This window comes from Anser brachyrhynchus (genome assembly GCF_964034855.1).
Source record: "Anser brachyrhynchus genome assembly, chromosome: 6".
Lineage (NCBI taxonomy): Eukaryota > Metazoa > Chordata > Aves > Anseriformes > Anatidae > Anser > Anser brachyrhynchus.
In genome coordinates this window covers 41,899,813-41,921,532 of record NC_137700.1, presented here as the reverse complement: position 1 = coordinate 41,921,532, position 21,720 = coordinate 41,899,813, and the positions used below count along the sequence as shown (strand labels likewise).

The 21,720-nt window shown below is 36.7% G+C and overlaps 1 protein-coding gene and 1 long non-coding RNA gene across 4 annotated transcripts in view; one reads left to right on the top strand and one right to left on the bottom strand.

Annotated features, from left to right (window-relative positions):
- ADAM12 (ADAM metallopeptidase domain 12) overlaps positions 1–16,140 on the top strand; it is a 182,082-nt gene extending 165,942 nt beyond the window's left edge. For all 3 annotated transcript variants that reach the window (XM_080598272.1, XM_080598274.1, XM_080598273.1), the window contains exons 17-23: positions 432–509; positions 2,567–2,675; positions 5,671–5,806; positions 6,461–6,569; positions 7,016–7,198; positions 12,291–12,418; positions 14,686–16,140. In XM_080598272.1, coding sequence (XP_080454398.1) covers positions 432–509; positions 2,567–2,675; positions 5,671–5,806; positions 6,461–6,569; positions 7,016–7,198; positions 12,291–12,418; positions 14,686–14,746 — 804 coding nt within the window. In that variant the 3' untranslated portion in view covers positions 14,747–16,140. The remainder of the gene's footprint in view (positions 1–431; positions 510–2,566; positions 2,676–5,670; positions 5,807–6,460; positions 6,570–7,015; positions 7,199–12,290; positions 12,419–14,685) is intronic.
- On the bottom strand, positions 14,997–20,637 carry LOC308197574. The gene is made up of 2 exons (XR_013953106.1): positions 17,230–20,637; positions 14,997–15,992 (listed from the first exon to the last, which is right to left on the bottom strand). It is a non-coding gene; the product is annotated as an uncharacterized lncRNA (long non-coding RNA).
- Between the last annotated feature and the right edge of the window lie 1,083 nt (positions 20,638–21,720).

Here is a 21,720-nt window from a genome sequence, read left to right as displayed (position 1 = left end):
AACTGAATCCTACTCAATGCATTTCCTAGTCATCAAAAAATGCAAATTGCTGTGTTGGTTTTTTTTAATTGACTTAAAAAAAAAAAAAAAGTGGTTCCACTTGAGTGAAACTTTGCCTGTTTAGTTACACAAGCTCAGCATATTAACCAACTATGAACTATGACTGAAATTCAGTATTGGCCAGGGTGCAATATTTAAATTCCACAGGTTTGGACCTAAAAGGTCCACAAAGAAGAAGACACCTAATGCTGCTGTCCTTATCTTTTTGTCAATGTAATGCTGTCAATGCAACTTGTGTGTTGGGAAATCTTCAAAACTGCTATAGGAACCATTGACAGATGAACAGATGTAAAGAGTTGGAGATGGACATGGTCTGTGGTGAGCACGAGCGTTTCTGCCCCTATTAAAATTTCTCTTTTCTTATTTTGCAGATTTGTCTTAATCGCCGGTGCCAGAATACAAGTGTTTTTGGTGTACACAAATGTGCAACAAAGTGCTATGGACGTGGAGTAAGTATTATAGGAACTTTTTTTTTTGTGTGTGTGATTCTTTGTAATATATCAGTCAAAGTCATTGCAATAATTTTTTCTTACGCATTTCAATTTTCTGTCTCTTATATGAACTACAAGAAGTGAAATTATTTTTATTTAACAAAGGAATATTTATCAGTTAGTAATTATCTTATTCTTAATTAGCAGTCTGTGATAAAAAGGAATTTTGTCATCTTCAAAGAAATTTTGTCTAACCTTCCGTCATGAAAATTTTCCATTAACATTTCAAAAAAGACAGTTTCTATGCGGGTCCAGAAAAGCTTAAATATGCATTTGAATTGAGATATCTCATAAAACCATTTCCAAAATTATCAAAATGAAGTATATAGATGAGTTTCATGTTATGAAAGTGACAGAGGATGAAATATTTCATATCAGTTAATGACAGCAAAGTGTTTTGAATGCTAGTTTATATTATGAAAATGTTAATTATGTCAAGCTATGCCTTATTAACCTTGATTTTCTAATGATCTGTTTGTTACTGTGAAAAGTTATGGAAATTCCCCGTCCTGTCCTGTGAGTGAATTTTAATTTACTTTAATTTATTTTATCATCCCACATTCACAAAACTGTGCAATGTTAATGCTGATGCATCTTATCATTGTGCTGGAATAAGCATCAGCTTAGACTGGCATCTTTATGCCTGCGTGATGGAGAACCTACACTGACTCCTGAGTAGCCAAAAAAGGATTTCAAGGAAACATAGAAGGGAACTCCTGGAGTGCTTTAATTTAAAAAATAATGCTTAACAAATTATATTTTCAAATTATCTTGCTGTTTTTGAAAAGTAAATCATTTCTTTTTGCATTTTGCATGACCATAGCAAGGCTAAGCTATGTGAAGGATGTTTTAATACACTGCAGACAGAGCCAGTATAGTTTTGCTGAAAGCCTTCCAGCTGACCTTGCCAGAAAATGCATATTTGCAAACTCTGTGAACTAACTCATGTCTTATAAATCCATCTATTGTGTAGCTTTTCCATGACGGTGGCCGATCAGTGATGAACAGTGTTAGCACAGAATTAAGGACCCCATTGATAACTAGCCCTAAGCCCCCCCCAAAAATCTTAAAAATACATTTGAGCATCTACTTGCAACTGTGCTTTCTTTGTCCTGTGCAAGAAAAGTTTTGGCCTGTTCACTTTATGTACTCAGCTGACACAGCATGGACCACTAGCCCCAGTATTACTGTCATAGTCACTACCTGGGTGTTAGCGAAAGGGAATGAAAAGCAGCCCTTCTTTTGATGGGTGTTCCCACAGGAGTGTGGGACCTCCTGTGAGACCAGCCAAGTCTACCAGCTCCTTTCTTCCATGCAGGGGGAACTGGCTATTGAAGACGTACTTTGGTCTCTTGGAGCTCTTTTACTCTGCAGGGAACGTTTGGTCAATCAGATCTCACTAGTTTTTCCTTAGCCCTGATAAAAACCACCAGAACATTGAGAACTGTATCTTTAAAGGCCATACAAATGTGATACGAAAGGAAGAGTTTCCTCTGCCCTTTCAGTTTCACACCTTCCAGCCACTGCTCCAACTGCTGGAGGGTCTGAGCAGTGGACACATCAATGTGCAGCCTAACACAAGCCCGTGACGGCTAGGAGGATTCAAGTGGCAAAAGCTTTATGGTATTAACAATCTTGTTCCCAGGAAGGCAGAAGGAAAAGAAGTTAGAAAGTGGATAATGTTGCTGCTGGAGGCAAAGAGAATAAGGCTTAAGAGGTGTGTGATTATCCTTATTGTGATTATTGAAGTTGTCAACTGGTGCAACTCAAACTATTACCTGCCACATAAATAATAATACTTTTTTTTTTTTTTTCCTTGCTCTCTTGCCTTTGGAGTTTCTTTATGCCATCTTAGCTGTGACAAGGAGCAGATACCGGTACATCTCCTTTGTGACAGGAGCTTTATTTCTTTCAGATGTGTCACTATCTGATTAAGAGGCGGTATTGGCCTGTGCCCTTCTCAGATGTATAGTATAATACTTTTCATGTTAGGTCATCTTTCTTTTCTTTTGAAGGTCTGCAACAATAAAAAGAACTGTCACTGCGAGGCTGACTGGGCTCCCCCCTACTGTGACAAGCCAGGGTTTGGTGGCAGCGTGGACAGTGGGCCCATAAGGCAAGCAGGTGAGTAGCAATTCATGCTTTACCTGTCATTTCCATAATAAAGAATGGAAATACAGAATGCCGTCTTGTGAGTAATGAGCTTGCAAGATTGGGATAGTCAGTAAAGTCTAATGGCTTATTCTAAATGCATTGGTGCCAGCTTGAAAATCTAGTGAAGCAAAACCAAAGCCAGCAGAGTCCGTCGGTTTTCTTGCATAACTAAAGGCGCAGTAGTCCTGGTGAGTCTCATCTCCTGTCATCTTTCTCTTTTTTCAAGATATGTGGTCATGTTTAGAAGCTCCCTGAAATGGTATTGATCTAAGCCGAGGGTGAGGAGCTAACTCCCACGCTCGTGCTAGCCCTGTTGCCATGGTAGATGAACGTTGCAGTGCTCTGGATTCACGCTGAGATACGCCAGGCTCCGGAGCATTTACCAAGAGTATCAGGATAGAACAACCTTATTGCATGCATGGCCTGTTACTATAGCTGAGTGCCTAATGAAAACTCGATATACAGATTATATATGCAAAATTTTTGTATATTCAAAAATATATTTGATATTGTGCTTCTAAGAAGAACCAGCTTAAAACTACATATTTATAAATAACTTCCACATATTCACCAGGAGTTCCCTACCATATAATAGTAGCAGGAGATGCACATTTTCTGTAATTTGTATTTCAGCTTCCCCTTGTTCAGTCTGTAGAACATTGGCATCAGTATCTTACTTCATCTTTGGCCAGCCTCAGAAGGAATTATTTCTACACATGGTGCAATTTTATAGGATTTGATGATCATCACATGCCAGTTTTTCTCCAGAGTACTGTAACTTTAGTGACTTCCATAGAGATATTTCTGATTTATTTCTGAGCAAGTGACAGGACCAGCAGTCTACTCACATAGACGTATATAAGCTAAAACTTGCTGGAAAGTGATCTGCGAGTTTTCATATGAATAATGTTATTCAAAACCAAAATGGATTGTATTCTCTACATGCCAGATCCTGCAGTGAATTGTAATACTGGATTTATGACATCACAGTCATTTCCATTACAAAGCTCTGCATTATGATTTCTCTGTTGAAATGTCTTTTTTTTTTTTTTTTTTTAAATACCTACCAACTGGTAAGATAGCAAAGAAACTGTGCTCAGGCACTGAACAAGTGTGATTACTTGGGTGTTAAATGTTTTTCTGTTAAGATATGCTCTAAAGCATTACAGTCCCTTTTCAGCTTATCTTGTATCAAAGTATCTAGGGAGCTGCAAAATATATTATTATAATGTGCTGCACAGACAAAGCTAACTGGAAAAGGCAAATATAGGGTATCTTTTATAATTCTTGCATTTTGTGTTTTGGAAGCCAACGCTTCAATTTAACAGAAAACCATGTTAACAATAGCTTAATGCGGTGTGCTATTTTGGCCATTTTTCTCTAAAGACAGAGCTACATTCAATAATTCTGGGAATAAACAAATATGGAAATTGCTAGAGGACCTAATTTTCTATCCCTGACATTTGAATTTAAATATGAGCTCTTGATGGGGTGGTTTGGATTATGATTTGAGTAGTCTGCACATCTCTAAATCAAATTACAGAAGGATTAGATCAATAAAATACATTCATCTTAGTCAAACGTGGCACATGGTCTCATTAGTATTTAGTAACTGATTTTACCCAGCTGACTTGGAGTAAACACATGTGTTTGACTCTATATTTTTCTTATAAAGAAGCCTTAAATATTTAATTGTTAGGTAGAGAAGTTAATTAATTTTAATTGCATAATCTGAGTTTATTAATTTTATTAATCTTTTAGAAATGGTGAGGGATTTGCTGTTCTGCAGTGCTACAGAGTAAAAATCGCAGCACTTCACGCCCCATCGAGCCCCACGTGCAGCTTGTTGAGTCAGTGCTGCTGACTGTGTTCACCATTTCGGCACGAGCTGAGGACAGTCGATGAGAGCCAGCTGGCTGAAATTCAATCAGGATAAGACCGAGACAGTGATGATAGGTTACCAGAGCAAAGATTAAAGATGCATCTCCTACTGGGGGAGTGTGCACTTTTTAGGTCGGCAGTCCTGCAAAATCACAACATCCTCTCCTCCAGGCGATGATCGTATCACATAGCAGCGGCTCTGATGCTTATGGCTTACCTCTTCCTAAAAATAAGGTTTGCTTTCAGCTGCAAGTCATCTAGTCAGGGCTTGCATCTCCACTGAGCTTCACTTAGGTCCCAGCAATGTACTTAACATAGTTTAAAGCACTCTGAAAACTGGAACAAGTACAGGAGGCTCCAGCCCCTGCCTAGGCAGCACATTCCTCTGAAAGCACACAGTCCCAGTGCTGAAGACACTCCTCCAGCTCCTTGCTTGCCTCCGGATTAGACTTGACAGCCACCTGGGCTGGACCACACCAGTCCAAGTGCAATGAAACCCCAGTTATAATGAAAATCTGCTTACAGAGGAGCCTAGGGCTGCTGCTTAGGTTTGTGAGACGGCATATTCGAGACATTGCACTTAACCCCCACCATGAGCTAGGAGTTTCTGTCTTTCTTCCCTTCCTCTCCCTCCTACCCTGGAAGCAGGCAGCCCATGAAGAAGGCACCAGCTGGCACTGCTGCAGCAAAACCTCTGGGGCTAACAAACTAACAGAATCGCACATCTTTACCACCAAGAATCACAATTGAGAGTTTCATTACTTCTTTTGAATATCTTGTTACCATTTTCTCGACTTTCTTCTAACCTTTGCTTTTTAAAATCATAACGACAGTTAAGGAGCAGACTGAGACTTTCTGATCAAACATATTTTAAGTAACTTTTCCCCACTGTTAAAGAAATGACCCAAATTCAAGCATCAGGCTAGGAGAAATAAGAGTTTGAGTCTTTAGCGCACAGTTTATTCACGTCACCTGCACTGCAGTTAGAAAACCAGACAAGGCAGCAATGTTCTGCTCCATATATGTAACACATTTCAATAAAGATGGCTCCTAATAGAAGTAAACTCAATGTTTTTTGTTGCAGATAATAAGAGTTTAACCATAGGAGTGTTGATAACTATTCTGTGCCTTATCTTTGCTGGGTCAATCATGTATCTGAAAAGGAAGACTCTCATGAGATTACTGTTTACAAGTAAGAAGACAACAATAGAGAAACTAAGGTATGATCATTTTGCCTAATTATACTGCCTGTTATTATTATCTTTAAAGATATTAGTAAAAAATAGCTGTAAGCATGGCAAATCTCATCTTAGTGTTCATCACAGAATGGTCTGAATATCTTTTAGAAAGAGCCAGCCTTAAAAATATTCAGCCAGTAGTATCAGCAGAATTTTTCCTGGTTTAACTTTAATGATTGTCAGTAATAACGTGGGTTTTGGTTTGACTACATACCTCTTTTTTGTGATTAAAAAAAAAAAAAGTTCAAAATCGAAGGAAGTTTTACCTTCATATTCATTTGCTTGAAATAGCATCATTATATCGCATGGCCTTTTATCTAAACTCAGCCGAGTGAGCTGAAACTTTCATATTTGAGGTCATTACTGTTTAAATGCTAGATTCATTAGAAGAGTCTCTTGGGTGTTACAAAGCTGCATTTCCACAGATTGCAAAAGCTAATTTAACAGACTACTGGTTTCAAAAAAATCAATATTTATTTTTATTCTTGCAGGAGCACTAGAGAATTTTTACTTTCCTTGTTTACCATGAAAAGTCAGAAAGTCCTTGCAAAATCTCATTCTGAAAAGAGGTTACTGTTTTAAAAAAAAGCTATAAAGCAGAATGTCGTGTTCAATAAATATATGCTTGTATTGCAGGTCTGTGAGTCCAGCAAGACCTTCCAGTTTGTCTGAGCCTAATCACATTCGCACCACATCTCTCCGTAAAAATCTCATCATGAAGCCACAAAATACAAACATACCAAAAGTAAGTCCCTAGGTAGTTAAAAATAATAATATGTTTTGGATCTCATTTAAGTAATTTATTCTAAATCAATTACACGGCATCAGTACATACTGATATCGCATAGAACTAAAACATGTAAAATGGGAGAAGTAGGCCTCAGAATACACTAATGGCTTCCAGGTTTTGCACAGGTGGGGATGTTAAGCACATGAAATAAATTGTTCAGTCTTTGGGACAGAGCCAGCTGCCTTACACCAGAACACCGCATCTAAATGGTGAAGGGTTAGTGCTTCAGCGGGACTCTGGAAGCTGTTAATTACTGTTCCGGTTGCAGGGGAGGTGCCAAAGGTAGATGAAAGCAGAGCAGAAGAGAAAAGCAAGTGAATAACATGGGTTTTTAAGCACTAATGCTTGTATCGACTGCTGAAGTTTATAGCTGTTTTCTGGGGTTGGGGTTATTTCTGCAGAGAGATGGCCCGAGACGACCGCTGCCGTACCAGATCGTTGACATTAGCAACCCCGTGAAGACGGATGACTTGCCACCATTAAAAACGCCGCAGCGAGTCCTGCCACCCCTTCCCCAGCTGCCCTGTCATCAAGCTGTGCCTGAAAGACCCTTGCCAGCTAACCCCTCGCTGAGGTTCTCCCAGGTAACCACAGATTTTCTCTTAACTTCCCTTCTGTTTAACATTGAGTGGGTGAATATCTGCACGTGATGAATAGGAATTCAGCAGTTTTCTCATCTTTCCCATTAGCCTTTTGCCATAATATTTTCTTTATACCTTACACACTGTTAAGAATGTGGCATAGATAATTTAATAAAGATTCCTTAAGCTCCCATTTTGCTCCAGAAGGTTACACTGGCTTCTGCCAGCTGTGGCAGCAATCCTAAGGGTGAGGATCCTGCAATCTCTTTCCCCCACTCAGAAGACACAGCAGTACGAACAAGTTCCACATTAGGGATATACACAAGCTCGTCTTGCCTGCTGCCCAACCAGAGAGGAAGCCACAGGTGTTGTTAGCAAGGTGCCAAATACAGTGATATAATTGAGGAAGTCAAGTTGCAGACATCTTGCCCAAGAGCAGAAGGTATATTAGCTTGTAGTTCTGCTCTGCAGAAGGGTATGTAAATTGCTTTTTTTTTTTTTCTCCAGAGCACAGATTTGAAAAGACTTAGAATTGTCTACACTTACTTCACTAGACCTGTTTTTGTCTTTGGCTCCAATGGTTTCCTTGTTTATTTTCTTGCATTCCTTGGAACATTCTGCATATTTCACATTGGTCAAAGTTAAGATTTTGAGCACAAGTGCTTTTCCTATTTGTTAATCATATGGTTTCCTTTAAACAATCAAACAACAAAAAGAATTATCTAGCAATTTACAAGTTTATGCCGCCTCATGCTAGCAGAAGACAGACGGAGAAAAGGCATTCCAAGAAAAGGAAACATTTCTCCTTCTGACCTGCCCAGCCTGTCACAGCCCAACGCACTACTACGTGCCCTCCCCTTCAAACCTCACAAACTGCAAGGTAGAATACTAGCTCTCTGGTGCCATCATTAGCAGCATCTGACAGAGCTGAAACCACCCAAATGCTTTTTTCAGTTTAGCAGCTGAAATTAATCGAGACTGTTACTCCATCAAGCAAAATATTGATGTTTTCAATTTCCAGTTGCAGCATGAAACAGAAACGAGACAAACAGTGGATGAACTCAAGGAAACTTAGTGAATAGGCAAGAGTGGCTTCTTTCAAAATTATATCTCTATCATCAATTCAAGATCATCAGAAATTGCTGCTTTTTATACTCTAGGAATACAGAAAATACTGCACAGGAAGCAAATTTTTTCTTCCCAAGTTAGCTATTTTACTCCCTCAAAGCTTAGAGTTAGCTTTAGAATAGTTTTAGTCTAATTTCATAGAATATCCTGAGTTGGAAGGGATCGTCAAGTCCAACTCCTGGGTCCCCAAAGGACCACCCAAAAATCAGACCCTATGTCTGAGAGCATTGTCCAAACGCTTCTTGAACTCTGGCAGCTTCCTAACACCCAGCCTGAACCGTCCCTGTCGCAACTTCAAGACATTTATTTAATATAGATAGCAGTTAAAGTATTCCTTCAACACTAATTCCTTGGAACCACGAGGTCCAAGAGAAAGCACTTGAAAAAAAACATTGCTACATACTTAATATCACCTAGGTGCTCTGTTGCAGAGCATTGCAGAAGAGTAAACCACTCACTTTCTGTATGCCTTCACATCTGCCCCAGTTTCAGTCTAGTTCTCCCATCTGAGAGATATATCTGAACACAAGCTACTTTCCTGCTGCTCCTGGCTTACAGCATTGGGTACCTAAGGCACAATGGTATACGATAAGACAAGTCTTTTTCCCTCTAGTGACCGTAGAGACCGAAATGAATGGATTAGTATTTTACAGTAAGCTTTCCTTCTAGATGCAAGTAAAATAGTTAATAAAAAAAAAAAAAAGAAAAAAAAACAGCAAATTAACTGTTGCCAAGTTTAACATTTAACAATCTTTTGACTGATAAACAGTGTCTTCTTTCAGATGCTCTCATGAGGCAAACATGCTTTATTTATGGGCCAGATTCACAATCAATATAAATCAGCACAACACCACTGAATCAAGAACACTGTGCAGGTTTACACAAACCACACGTTCAGTCCATGCATTCTGATTTGATCACTTCCAAACTTCCAATTGGTTTTGCTACAGGTGGCATTCAAGTGCAATTTCTGATACTGTTATCTTATTACTAAAATATATCAAGTATTTTACAGGTCAGCCTTATTACAGGAAATATGGCTTTGTATTTTCATTTTTTCTCCACTAAATTGGAGCTGGGCTCACCTTCTGCTCTTTCTGCCACAGTTATTCTTGTTAATACCTGTCCTATGTCACCTCAGGTTGGCTTCAGACACAGTGGGCTAATACAGATGAAGTTTTTATCTAAATAGATTGAAGAAGGCAACCTTTCTCACTCAGTGCATTCCAGGCAAGAAACTTCTCCCAATTGCTTATTCAAAAACGTGTCAGTGAAACAAATTTAAGCTACACACGCCTGATGACTTTGTAGGCTCTCTGGATGAAAACCGTGTTTTCCTCTCAGTTTGCCACATTAGGCCTGTCAAGCCACTTCTCTGCCTCTTTTTTAAGTATACTAGCTCAAGGACAGCATTTTTACAAACTCTTGGGGGAAAAAAATAAATCAGATGTTTGGCTGGTCCCCATCAGAGTTACATTGGTAGTATGACTGCTGACTGAACATCTTCCAAAAGAAACATCCCTGTGAGGAGCTAACAGGACTGAAAGAATTAGCTCAGATTAAGTGTCCAAGGTTACCAACATGCTGAGCCATGAGAAGATGCTCACTCCATGGCTGAGTCCAGCTGAACACCTGTTCCAGATGAGACCACGTGGATTAGCCATTTCACCCAACTTCCCCTATAAAAAAGGGTGGGGGAAAAAAAAAAAAGGCAACCGATACAATCCCATTAGTTCTAAGCTGCTCAGAGAGTCTTTCATTCCCTACTTTCAGATGTTACAAGTGGTGATTAGACACAGGGCACAGCTAATAGGTACTAAGAACAAACAAACTGGGACAGTTTTCCTCTCTTTTTGTTCATTCACCCTTACCAGATCTTAAGCTCTTCAGACCAAGCTTTGCTTCTCTAGACTGCTGAGTGTGCATCAGTTCCCTTTCCCCGTTACGGTACCTAATGCTCCCTTCTAATTGAATAGCGAATACAAATCATGCAATAACAATTAAGTACTGATCAAGCAAACAGCTGAATACTCATGTGATCAGACTAATTCAGGTGATTAATCATGTAAAAGTACTCAAGGGAAAAGACTGCTTTTGTGGAGGCAGTCAGGGGAATAAAGGCTTTAAAGTGTTCAGAGACACATTCCTTGTTGCTGTCTTTATGCTGCTGTTGTTTCTGTGTTTTACTTCTTTTTCTTTTTAAAAATGCTGCACCACTCAAGGTGATGATGCTGCAAATAAAGTTGCGTATAACTTTCCATGTAATAAACATAGTGACTTTTAAAAGCTTAATTTTTACTGTAAAGTTAAATCAATTATTAAAAAGTTACCGCTTTCTACTGCTAACTTTTTCCATATTGGTATACGTTACTTCAAAATACACATTAAGGTTTCATTGCGTAAGAAATTTAGTGCACAAAGTAAGCTTTGCTAAGAAATCCTGATGGTAAGATTTCTTAACAGTTTTAGGGTTGTCTAGTTCTGTATTACTGGAAAGGACTGTGTTTTGAAGAACTTCCTTTGCTAGTGTTTAATTAAACTCTGTGACTTTCTGCAGGACAGCTCTGTGCGATAAAGCTACACTGAGTATTAATAAGCAGATACTTATTTCAACATTTACCAGGCCTGATTATTTCAAGAATATTCGCAATATTTTTCTCCCCCCACGATGGAACTTTTCCTTACTCACAAGCTGCTTATAGCAAAATGCTTTTCTTGTTTTGTCATGGAAGAAGTTCTTCTGGATGCTGGTCAAGACTAATTTTTACACAGAATATGAGATTTGGCTACTACAATAAGTTAAAATAAGTTTTGTTTTTCACGTTGCTATTTCTCATTCACTCAAGAACCAGTACTTCCTATGCTGAGAGTAAAAAGAAATGCAACATTATATACAGCTTTATAGTGTAGCTTGCGGTAAATTTGAAATGATTACATATAATACAGATTTAGTTAAGGTCTAAGTTTTGCTTTTTAAAAAAAAAATCAAAATATTTACTGATAGTCACCCTGCACTTCCCTTTTTAGAGTCAACATTTATCACAAAAAGAAAACAAAGGGATGCTCAATACAAAGAACTAAAACTTGTACCTTATTTGTGAGCAATTCATGCCACTTGTTTTCATAACATCCTTCAGGAGATCTTTAACTAAATTATGCATGTAAACTTCTCTTGTTTCTTTTTGGTCCACATTACTTGTGAGAGTTATGGCCAACTAATAGTGATGAGTAAAATCACTCTGTGCAACGTTTTTAGAGAAAGCGTGACAATGCAGTTTCAATAGTAGATGGATCTGGAGGTTTTGGATACATTGGAGAGTCTTTGTGTGACCTGAGCAAGTCATTTAATCTTTCCCAGTTCTTCAAGATGAAGACCACAGATAGATACACCACCCTGTTTGCAGGGTTTCAAGGACCACACAGAAAAGGCATTAGCTCAAGCCCGATAGCAGATGACTTCTGTTCCTTATTAATAAATCATTTAATTCCACAAAATAAAAGCATAGCAGCATCTCTAAACAAAAGTTTCCACAGATGCTCCCAATTCAAACCAGACTTGAGCAGTTTGCTTCAGTGGTCATCTAAACTTGTATTTTAAAGTAATTTCTAGTATTTCCACCTTTATATACATGCACATATATATATATTTTATTTTTTACAACTGCATGTTTTCATGTTCTTTATTTCCTAAAAATTAATCATTAATTTCAGTATGGATGCATCCAGTGTTTTTGAAGTAAATAATAATAATAATAAATAAATAAATAAATAAAAAGAAACAAAATCCCTAAAGCTTTGTTTTAAAATGTAGGTGCCTCTTTACTGGAAATACATTATGGCTTACTCATCTAAATATATCTGGTCACAAGTACACTGAACTTATCCTTGCTCTAGCTCACTAGTTGCTATATTAAAGCCATTATGTCAATTATAAAGACTAATACGATGACCTCGTGTTTTATAACAGGAAAACCACAAGCCAAACCCCCCTCGGAAGCCTCTACCAGCAGATCCTCTGAACAAAGCTCGTTATAACAGTGCATGCACCCCAGTGCTTGGACACACAAAAGCTGTGCCTCCCGTCACTCCTGTAAGGTTAGTTCTCCTCATCAAAATGGCTTGGCTTGTAGCACTCGGTTCAATAAGGCAAGCCTAAAATGCCTTAAAGCAGACCCTCTGAGCTCTGAGGAGCTATGCTCTGCTGTAACTGTTGCTGAGGGCTATGTGACAAACATTTTCTACCTGCTCACATAAAAGCATGCAGTATTGGACTGATTCCCAACAAGAGTATATTAGCACAATTGCACTGACTTCCACAGGACTATGAGAATTTATAACGCATATGGAGGGCTTACTGGAAGCATCTGACAAAAACACTGCCCAGCTACTACTTGCAATTCCTTGGAAGAGAAAGGAGTTAATAAGCACCAGTTTCAGAAAACTCTTGGAGGAAAAAAAAAAAATCCCACTTAGCCAGCCCCCTTACAGAATTAGGCTGAGAACCAAGTGCTGCCGTTAAAATTTGCCACCAATGAAAGCAATTTTCTGCTCACACATTTCACAGTAGAACATCACTTTAAATCATCTGAAAATAATACCCCAAATATTCAGAAAACACATAAGTTATATACATCCAAAAAGGAATGTTAAGAATAAAAATCAAAAATCTAGACGCGAAATGACTATCCCTACTAGTGATGGAGGGGGAATAATCAAGATTTAAAGGCTCAGCAATGCATACAAGTCCTGCGTATGAATTATTTTACTAGAATAAAAACATCTTATTGGCAAGCACTCCTTGTAAAGAGGTTTTGCCATTATTTTATATTTCAAAATTATCAGAAGGTAATCCATTCCATAATGGTAATGAAGTTGAAAGAATGAGGAATGCAGGGATTTCATTATATAGGAAAGAGCGCGTTGGCAAACATATAAGTATGTAAATGAAAGAATACATAGTAATTAAATTGGATAGGAAACTAAGAAAAAAACAGGTAAATGGTTGCAGAAGAGGTTTTCAGTAGGTCTACCATGTCATAAAAGCAGATCCTGTGGCTTCTATTTTGACAAAAAAAATAAAGAAAGCTTGAGTTTTGAAAACTAAACAAAAAATGCTGTTAGGCAGTGAAGTCCAAACTCTTTACATGATGAAAACTGTGTGTCAAGATTATTTTTCAGATCTGTATAGTCCCTAGAGAAATATAGGCAAGAAGCAAGCAGTTTAGTTGTAGGTAAACTCTGATATGCCAAATCGTAGGTCTCAGCAGCACAGAAAGCTTTAACAATCCTGTCAAACTTCTTTTAAAGTATGCATTCCCATACCCCACTGTCCAAAAGGATCATACAATGATATTACACCACAGTATTGTACTACGAGAGAGACAGACTTGCCATTTTTTTGAGCGTTAGCTTGTAGCAAACTTACAGATTTCCTTCCATCTTTTTGTTGCCGCTTTCTGAGATTAGTCGCTTTCTGGTAACAGAATATTTCATATGTCAAGACTTTTTAAAATTGATTTTTCACAGGTCCATACTAATTGTACAATAATTAATTATTGAATATCACCATTTTCTCCTTCTCTAATAAGCATCCAGCCTTAGATGGATTCCTCTTAGAGATTGTGTACAAAGCTGTACCTAAAATTTCTGACTTTGCTGCTATTGACTGTTTAAACAACAATTCCAATTGTTTTAGGGAAAAAAAAAGTTGAAGTCATTGTTATTTTCTTGCCCAATAGTCTTCAGCTTCCTATGAATAAAAAGTGAGCTGCGGGGAAGATAAAAGTAGTATTTTAAGCCACAGGAATTCTGCTAGTGAGGCACTTAACATTGCTCAGAAAAATTAAAAATAGAATCTAGTTAGTTTCCTAATACTTCTAGCAAAAAGACCATAAGAATGCACTTTGATTAAGTTCCTGGCTGTGCCTTCTAGTAAGATAATCTGAAAGTAATAATACTTCCAGCTGACTGCTTCCACTGCTTTAAACCAACTGCTACTCTGCTTCCTTTAGTAGAGTTTTTGAAGGGGTGCAAAATTGGTGAGCACCTGCAAAAGTGAAGTGTTTAAAGGACAACACCTGAAACACTGAGATAGCTTATCCCACTGGCCAGGCATCAGTTACCACCTGAGCCCCAGGGAGGAGTCTGTGGGTACCGATTCTGTATCTTGAGGGTATGTGAGTAAGCTGTAAGGTGTCAGATCTTGTCCCAGTACGGCAGCCCCGTGCTATTTGCCCAAGGTTAGATTCGATAGCACTCGCTGAGAGGTTTTACCATTCCTCTACATGTCTCAAGCACAGCGCGGGCCGTGAGAACTACCAACAGTTTAAGTAACGATTTGCTCCTTTCTTTCTTTCCAACAGACCTGCTCCTAAGCATCCACCACAGGTATCCAGGTCCAGCAACACTGCTGATGTGAAATGACTAGGAAATCTGACACCTTTATTATAAAAAGTGAAGACAGAAGTTTGCACTATCTTTCAACTCCAGCTGGAGTTCATTTTTATAACAATACTTAGAATTTTAATGTTTAAAACAGCATTATTTTTAAGAATTCTGAGCTACTGCCTTTGGTGCTGTGCTGTGCTATGGTGCTCTGTATACTTGCTCAGGTACTTGTAAATTATTAATTTATGTTGAATATTTATTACAGTGCAGTGCACTGTAGTAGATATTTTTACCATAGCTGAGTTTTCCTAAAAAGGAAGCCTTTTTTTTTTTTTGTAATATTTCAATGAACTTGAATAATTCTGCTCTATTGGTCCTATGTAGGGTGTTTAGTTTTGACGAATCAAATGTATAAACAAATCAATCTCAATGGTTCATAGAAAACTCTTGAATAAGTTTGTCAGGGTAAAAAAATCTCCTGAAACATGGTGAAATGTCCAATATTGCACACAGATGTGGAATGTGTGTTCTTACCAAAGTATCACTCAGCATTAGCAGTTGTACTGTAATTTCAGTTTTCACGTTGCTGTTTGAAACGGTCAAGAAATCTGTGCTAAGAGAGCGTCTTCTTTTTGGACAAGTTCTCTCACTGAAGAAGTACTGTATATCACAGAGCTGTATTTTTTAACCTCATTTTCCTCAAATACAACGTGGTTAGTACATATTGATGCAGATATCAGGCCTTCCAGTGTCATTACCTTTCTGATGCTTTGGTAATTAAATTCAACCAATACTGTGTAAGGTATCTCACTATGTTACATGCCTATACTGTTTAGACTGACAACAGATTACACATAAGGGGTGGGGGAAGCCAAGCATTACAAAGTTGCATTTTAAAAATCAATTATTATACTTAATTTCTTTTGCCTCATTGCTCTGCTTATCAACTGTATTTTGCATATTTACTACTGTTTTGTATTAACTAAAATATTGTTCTGGGTTTCTTACTTTTCAAATCGAAATACATATTTTAGAACACGGACTTTGGTTATCCTAAGACATGGAAATAAAGTTTCATCTCTTTACTATTTACTACTGTTTTGTATTTAACTTCTAAAATATTGTTCTTAATTTTCTAAACAAAATACATATTTTAGAACATGGACTTTGGTATCCTAAGACATGGAAACAAAATTTCATCTCTTTATTGTGTAGTAACATTACATCTGATCTCTTCTGTACCTTCTCAGTAGCACTGCTGAATACAGTTGTTTCACATATGCTGTAATAAAAACAATTTTCAAATATCAATTGAAATAGAGGGAGAAGGAGCTATTTTCCATTACCTTACATAGGTTAGTTTCCTCATTGCCTGTATTTTGTTGTTGTTGTTCTTTAAGCAAAAATAAAAGCATTGCTAGAAACTTGGATATCATTTCAGTAAGTGTAATTGCATTTAATTTTCCCACTTATTCCCCATTGTGGCAACATAGCACTCATGTTTATGGATAAACTAAATAAACAAAAATAAACCATAGTTTACTTTGTCGCTAGCTAGAAAAATAAACCACAAGAAAACACAAAAGCACTCAACTCCTAAAGAAACCACAATAGCTTCATGGACAGAGAACTACCAACTATAAAGTAGGATGCCAGCCTACCCTAGGCTTGGCAGTGCAGTGGAAAACAAAGTTTCCAGGTAACATTGAGAATGTGTAGATGATGATTTTTGTGTATTTGAGATATTTTGTATTTAAAACACTATTTTTCTTCTGTCAGAAGTAGCATTTATCTAAAACGGGGTGTAGAGGGGGAAGGAACATCTATGTGTTATACATGGCTACAGCTAGCAATTTCTAGTCTTCTGGAAAAAATCATAATTCCTTATCCAAAAGGAAAGCTAGCAAAACCAAACATACTGTAAACTTAAAACCAATAAACTGTAGTTATCAGCATACTTCAAGCTGATTTTTTAATAGCAAAAGTGAGGAGTAGGTATCTATACAGAAATCATATAATCTGGAATCCTTCCAATTAGCAGATATGCAAATATATTTAATACATACGCAGATACAAACTACTCCAGGCCAAAAAGGATCTATAGCTTTTGGAGGTGGAGGGAAAAAAAATAAATAATAATAATAATAATAATAATGTTATTAAATGCTTCTTTTGTTTAGATATATATATATATTTTTCCCCCAGGATGTGAGTAGTAGCTGACTGTGATTTTTTTCATACAAAATTAGTGTCTTTCTGATTAGACATGCAGGTGTCATGTAAAATTCCATTGCAAAAACCATATGAATGGTTTCACATTCTTAGGGACAGTGTAAGCAAACAAATTACCATGGGATACACCAGGATGTGAAATTCAACATTGGTTAGTCTCTGACAGCTGCTCAGCGTATGGACCTGTAGTATCTGGTTTCAAGGAAGTGCTGTCAACGCAGGCTTTAAGCCCTGTCGTAATATATTCAACTATCTCTGTGCTCAGTAAATTTCCAATTCTATATTACCTTCAAAAACATACAACATCCTTTAAATCTTCAGTTTTTATGGTGACCCACATCCCTTCCTGGGAGAGATCTGAACAGAGCATGCTGATGTCTCCTCATCCTTTCCGACTTCATCTCCCATGCACATATTCCAGACTCCTCCCTCAGCAGGACCCATGAGGTTCCTGATCCAGATGTCTCCTTTCCAGAGGCAGGCAAGAACACAATGTGCTCTCCCTAAAGCAGTGCATGACAATGCTGCTCTTATGCTAATCAATAGAACAGTAAGTACAAAACACCATAAAAAAAAATGAATAAATACACAGTAAACAAAAAGAAAATTGTATATTTACCTCCTTACCCACCATCTAATCTCTTGGGTTTAGTATTCATAGATTAAGAAAAAAGCTACATTTCTTTTATTTTTTGAGCCTTTGAAATGGTTCTCAAAAGATACCAGGGAGTTAAAAAATAAAAATAAAAAAAATAAAATAAAATCTATTATCAGAGTAGCAATTTTTTTTATTTTTATTTTTTTATTTTTTGAGAACCATTTCAAAGGCTCAAAAAAATAAAAGAAATGTAGCTTTTTTCTTAGTTTCAATTCTACTTTCTTCTGATCATTTGAGTATACAATATTCTTTTGTTAAATTCCAATCAAGTAACTGAATTATTGAATTTAACTATAAAGTATCCCATATCAGTAAGCAAATCCATTCTTTATTTTAGAAGATTCCTTTGAAATCTAATTTTATAAACTCAGTAATGCTCATTTCATCCTGCACATCGACCTTCCTTCCAGATAACTATACCACAAATTATGAAAACATAAAGCTGTCCCATATGCTACAGGTAGCCGCCCTTTTTATGTAATTCTTTTGAGAGAAGCATTAAAAATCTAGAGTATGTTGAGATAACATTTTCAACTCATGGAATTCAGTTGGTTTGGAAGCAGAATATCTAGTGGCATTATCACAACAAAGATTTGTTTCTTTTTGAGAAGCTCCCACACACACACTTTTGTGTTTTTTTAAACTCTAGACAAATAGGATGGTCTTCTAACTTCAGATTTACCTATCTGCACAAGGATGGCTTTAAGGGACTTTGAAAAAAAGAAGCATTATACAGGTACTCTGTGTCTGTACAAACAAACAATACATTTTTAATGCTTTATTACATCTTACTTTTACATATCTGAATTTATATCCTTTAATGTATTTATGAATACACACCTTTCTGGCATATACCATCAGCACAAGAATAATTTTATGTATTTTTAAATAAAACATTAAGAAATGTGACCCGTGATTGTGAACAATAAAACTAAGAGCAGGAATAAAAATCATTTTAGAAACACTTTAAGGCAGGCTATCTGAAAATACAGCATATTTTAATTTGAAAAGGTGCTATTGTTAAAAAACGTAGGAATGGTGAGTAATTTTAACAATTTAATATACCACTGCAGGCTGTTCGGCTCGGTATGAACGCAGATAAACCAGCACAGCATTTTTATGAGCCATTCGTTTACAATCCATCAGTTAACCTCCAGTTTGCTAAGCTTTTCACCATCATTGCTCTGTAGCCAGATTTTACCAATGTAGTAGGTTTTAACTTGTGGAATCTTCCACTTGAAGGTACTTAATCAAAACCAATCTGATAATTTGATAGCTGAGCAATCTGCTCATTATTAAGTACTCTCTCTCAATAAACACATTCCTAACTGTATTTGCTGTTTTCCTTACATAATTACCCAAATAGTTAAGAAAATGCAAGAATTTCCTCAACATAAAATACAACATGCTAGAAGAAAAGCACATCTTTCTCCATGTAAGCCATTTTAAAAAGCTCCCACCTCTCTGTCCTGCAGGTTTTAGCAACTTTGCAAGTGCAGGGGAATCATTACCTACAAACCCTTTCCATTATAGAAAAAGTAAGCTATGCGTAAGTAGTACTTTTATTGTGTGCTATTTATGTGTGAAGGACCACGTGGGGAAAAATAAACATCTGATTAGGTAATATATTAGATAATGCTTTATTTGGAGAAAAGGGCCATTAAAAAAAAAAAAAGGCAACATTAATTCTGCATTTTTCAATGCTTGACTTTGCAATCATGATGTTACTTGACTTAAAGACACCTAAAACAACTTTGAAAACCCTGAAAACACAGAAATCATACCTTATGGAATCTGTGACTCTTTACTTGACCATCCTTTTTCATCAGAAGCAGCAGCTATAGATACGCTCCAAGAAATGGTGGGTAGAATACAAAACATATACTTGATTATCAGCGTTACAGATGGAGTATCTCAGCTCCACCACATCCAGAGTAACTTTCTGCCTCCATCCCGATGCCCGTGACCCCATCCCAGTCTCACCCATTCCCCTGACTTCTTTCCTCCTCATTTCCTGCTCTGGGCTCGCTACCACTGTCAAATTGCAACCCGTTCCGCCCACCCAAGCACCTGTGAAAACTGCCTGAGCTGCTGTATCTTAAAGTCCACATCACATAAAGAAGAACAAAAAGAAAACTAGGCTCCATCATTTTCAGTAGCTTCTTTTGGAGATTTCAGTTGTTATTATTTTCAAAATGCTGAGTTAACAGAATATCAGTATATTCCTTTTCATTGCAGATACTATCTTGAAGTAGAAGGAATGCTAGAAATATTTTCTGATTTTAAAATGACCTAAAAAATGGAACAGAGGAAATCGTATCCTAGTAATATGTTCCTTTTCCTTTTTCTAAAGCTATCTATACATAAAAAACAGTCAGTAATGTTGCAGAGAGGGCCTAATATATTCCCCAGTAAGGCAAAACATTTCTGTGACACTTATAGAAGCTTTCTTTTGTAAAGTGTTCAAATAACTTACAGATTTTTTTTTAAATTGTATTTTAATTTCCAATTCCAATTTTCAATGGTCTGTTTCTATGAACATATCTCTTGTTCTGGCAACTTGTCCACATCATGGCTTAAAAAACGAAACAAAACAAAAAAAACTAATTGACAACTGGCAGTAGTGGCACCTTTAGGAAAAACATAAACAAAAAGTAAAGAGAAAGTGACATTGGGGCGTTTTACTAGGAAAGGTAATAATTTCTGACTGTAACACAAAAATAAAAAACAATTTAGAAAAAAAGGAAGTTAAATCTTGGAGAAAACATTGTTTTTTGACAGAGTTAGCCCTGTAAATCTGTATAAGTTATTCCTTGGATACCTGGTAGCATGGCCAATCAAAGCAAAGCAAACACCTGACACCATTATAGCATTTCATTTAAACAAACAGGAAAAAAATTGCAATATTTTAAAACAAATGTTTGAAATGCTAGTTGATGTATTTGCATGCTATAACATGCAAGCAACCATCAGATAGATAGCTGTGCTTTAGATGAGTTGGTTTATAATTTATACATACTACTCCCAAAGTTTAGTGTCCTATTATCTTCTAAGCTGTCTTTCCAGTATGCAAATTTAATATAATTTGTATAAAAACATGGCTACTCCTCATCTATCAATAACAGTTCATTATTATTTCTCTATTTCTATGTAATTAACATGGTCTGTTATTAAAATTGGTTTGAAATAAAAATGCAATTTCCTCTATTTACAGTTCAATGACTCATTCTGAGTATGCTACATACAGTAATATTCTATGCACAATAATGCAAAATTTTGAAGTACATTAAGGTATTATTTAATACCAGGCTAAATTAAATACAAAAACTAATGCTTCTACTTCTTTAAAAGAAAAAGTGCCTTCTTCTGAATTAAATTCATTAGTGGGAATTCATTTTTACATCCCCATCAGTGTCACTGTCAGACAGAGCTAAGAAGGAGTTTTGTCTTAAAAGACCCCAGGTAATTCACATCAGATTATTTTACTATTAAACGTGCAAATTACTTTTTCATTTTAAAAGCTAAAAGATTAAGATTTTTTTTTCCAAAGATAAGTCAAGTTAGTTGTAGCCTAGTACACTTTCCTGAAGGAATTTTAGATGCCTTAACACCTTGAATATTCTTCAGTCCTAGAGCAGATTGTAAATTTTCTACACAAGCATTGTGCTCATGATTTGAGGTGAAGAAGCATCTCCTTGGAAAATTTAAAGATGAGAATTAACAAGGTTGGGTAAAACATGATAATTTTTTGTTTACTAGCAGGACAGTCATGAAAGTAAAAAAGGTCCTGAAGATCAGAGAGAAGCAGTAGAGAAGAAAAAATAATAATAAAAAATAAAAATAAAAAAATCAGCATTTCATTTCCAGCAGCTTAAATACGGTTTGCAATGTCCTCAGGGGAATGCCAAAAAGCATGTTTGTGTATTCGAATTTCTTGCTTTACATCTAGCTCTGCATGAGAGAGATTTTTGGTTTTGTTATGAGAAAACAGTGGCTGTAAATCCCACAGATACAGGAGAACATTTGGAAGAGGAGGCTGAGCTCCACAATTTAATGAGTGCCGAGGGCCCAGAAGACTGAACACTAGAGGTGAAACAGGCAAGTTACAGCACTTAGCTGA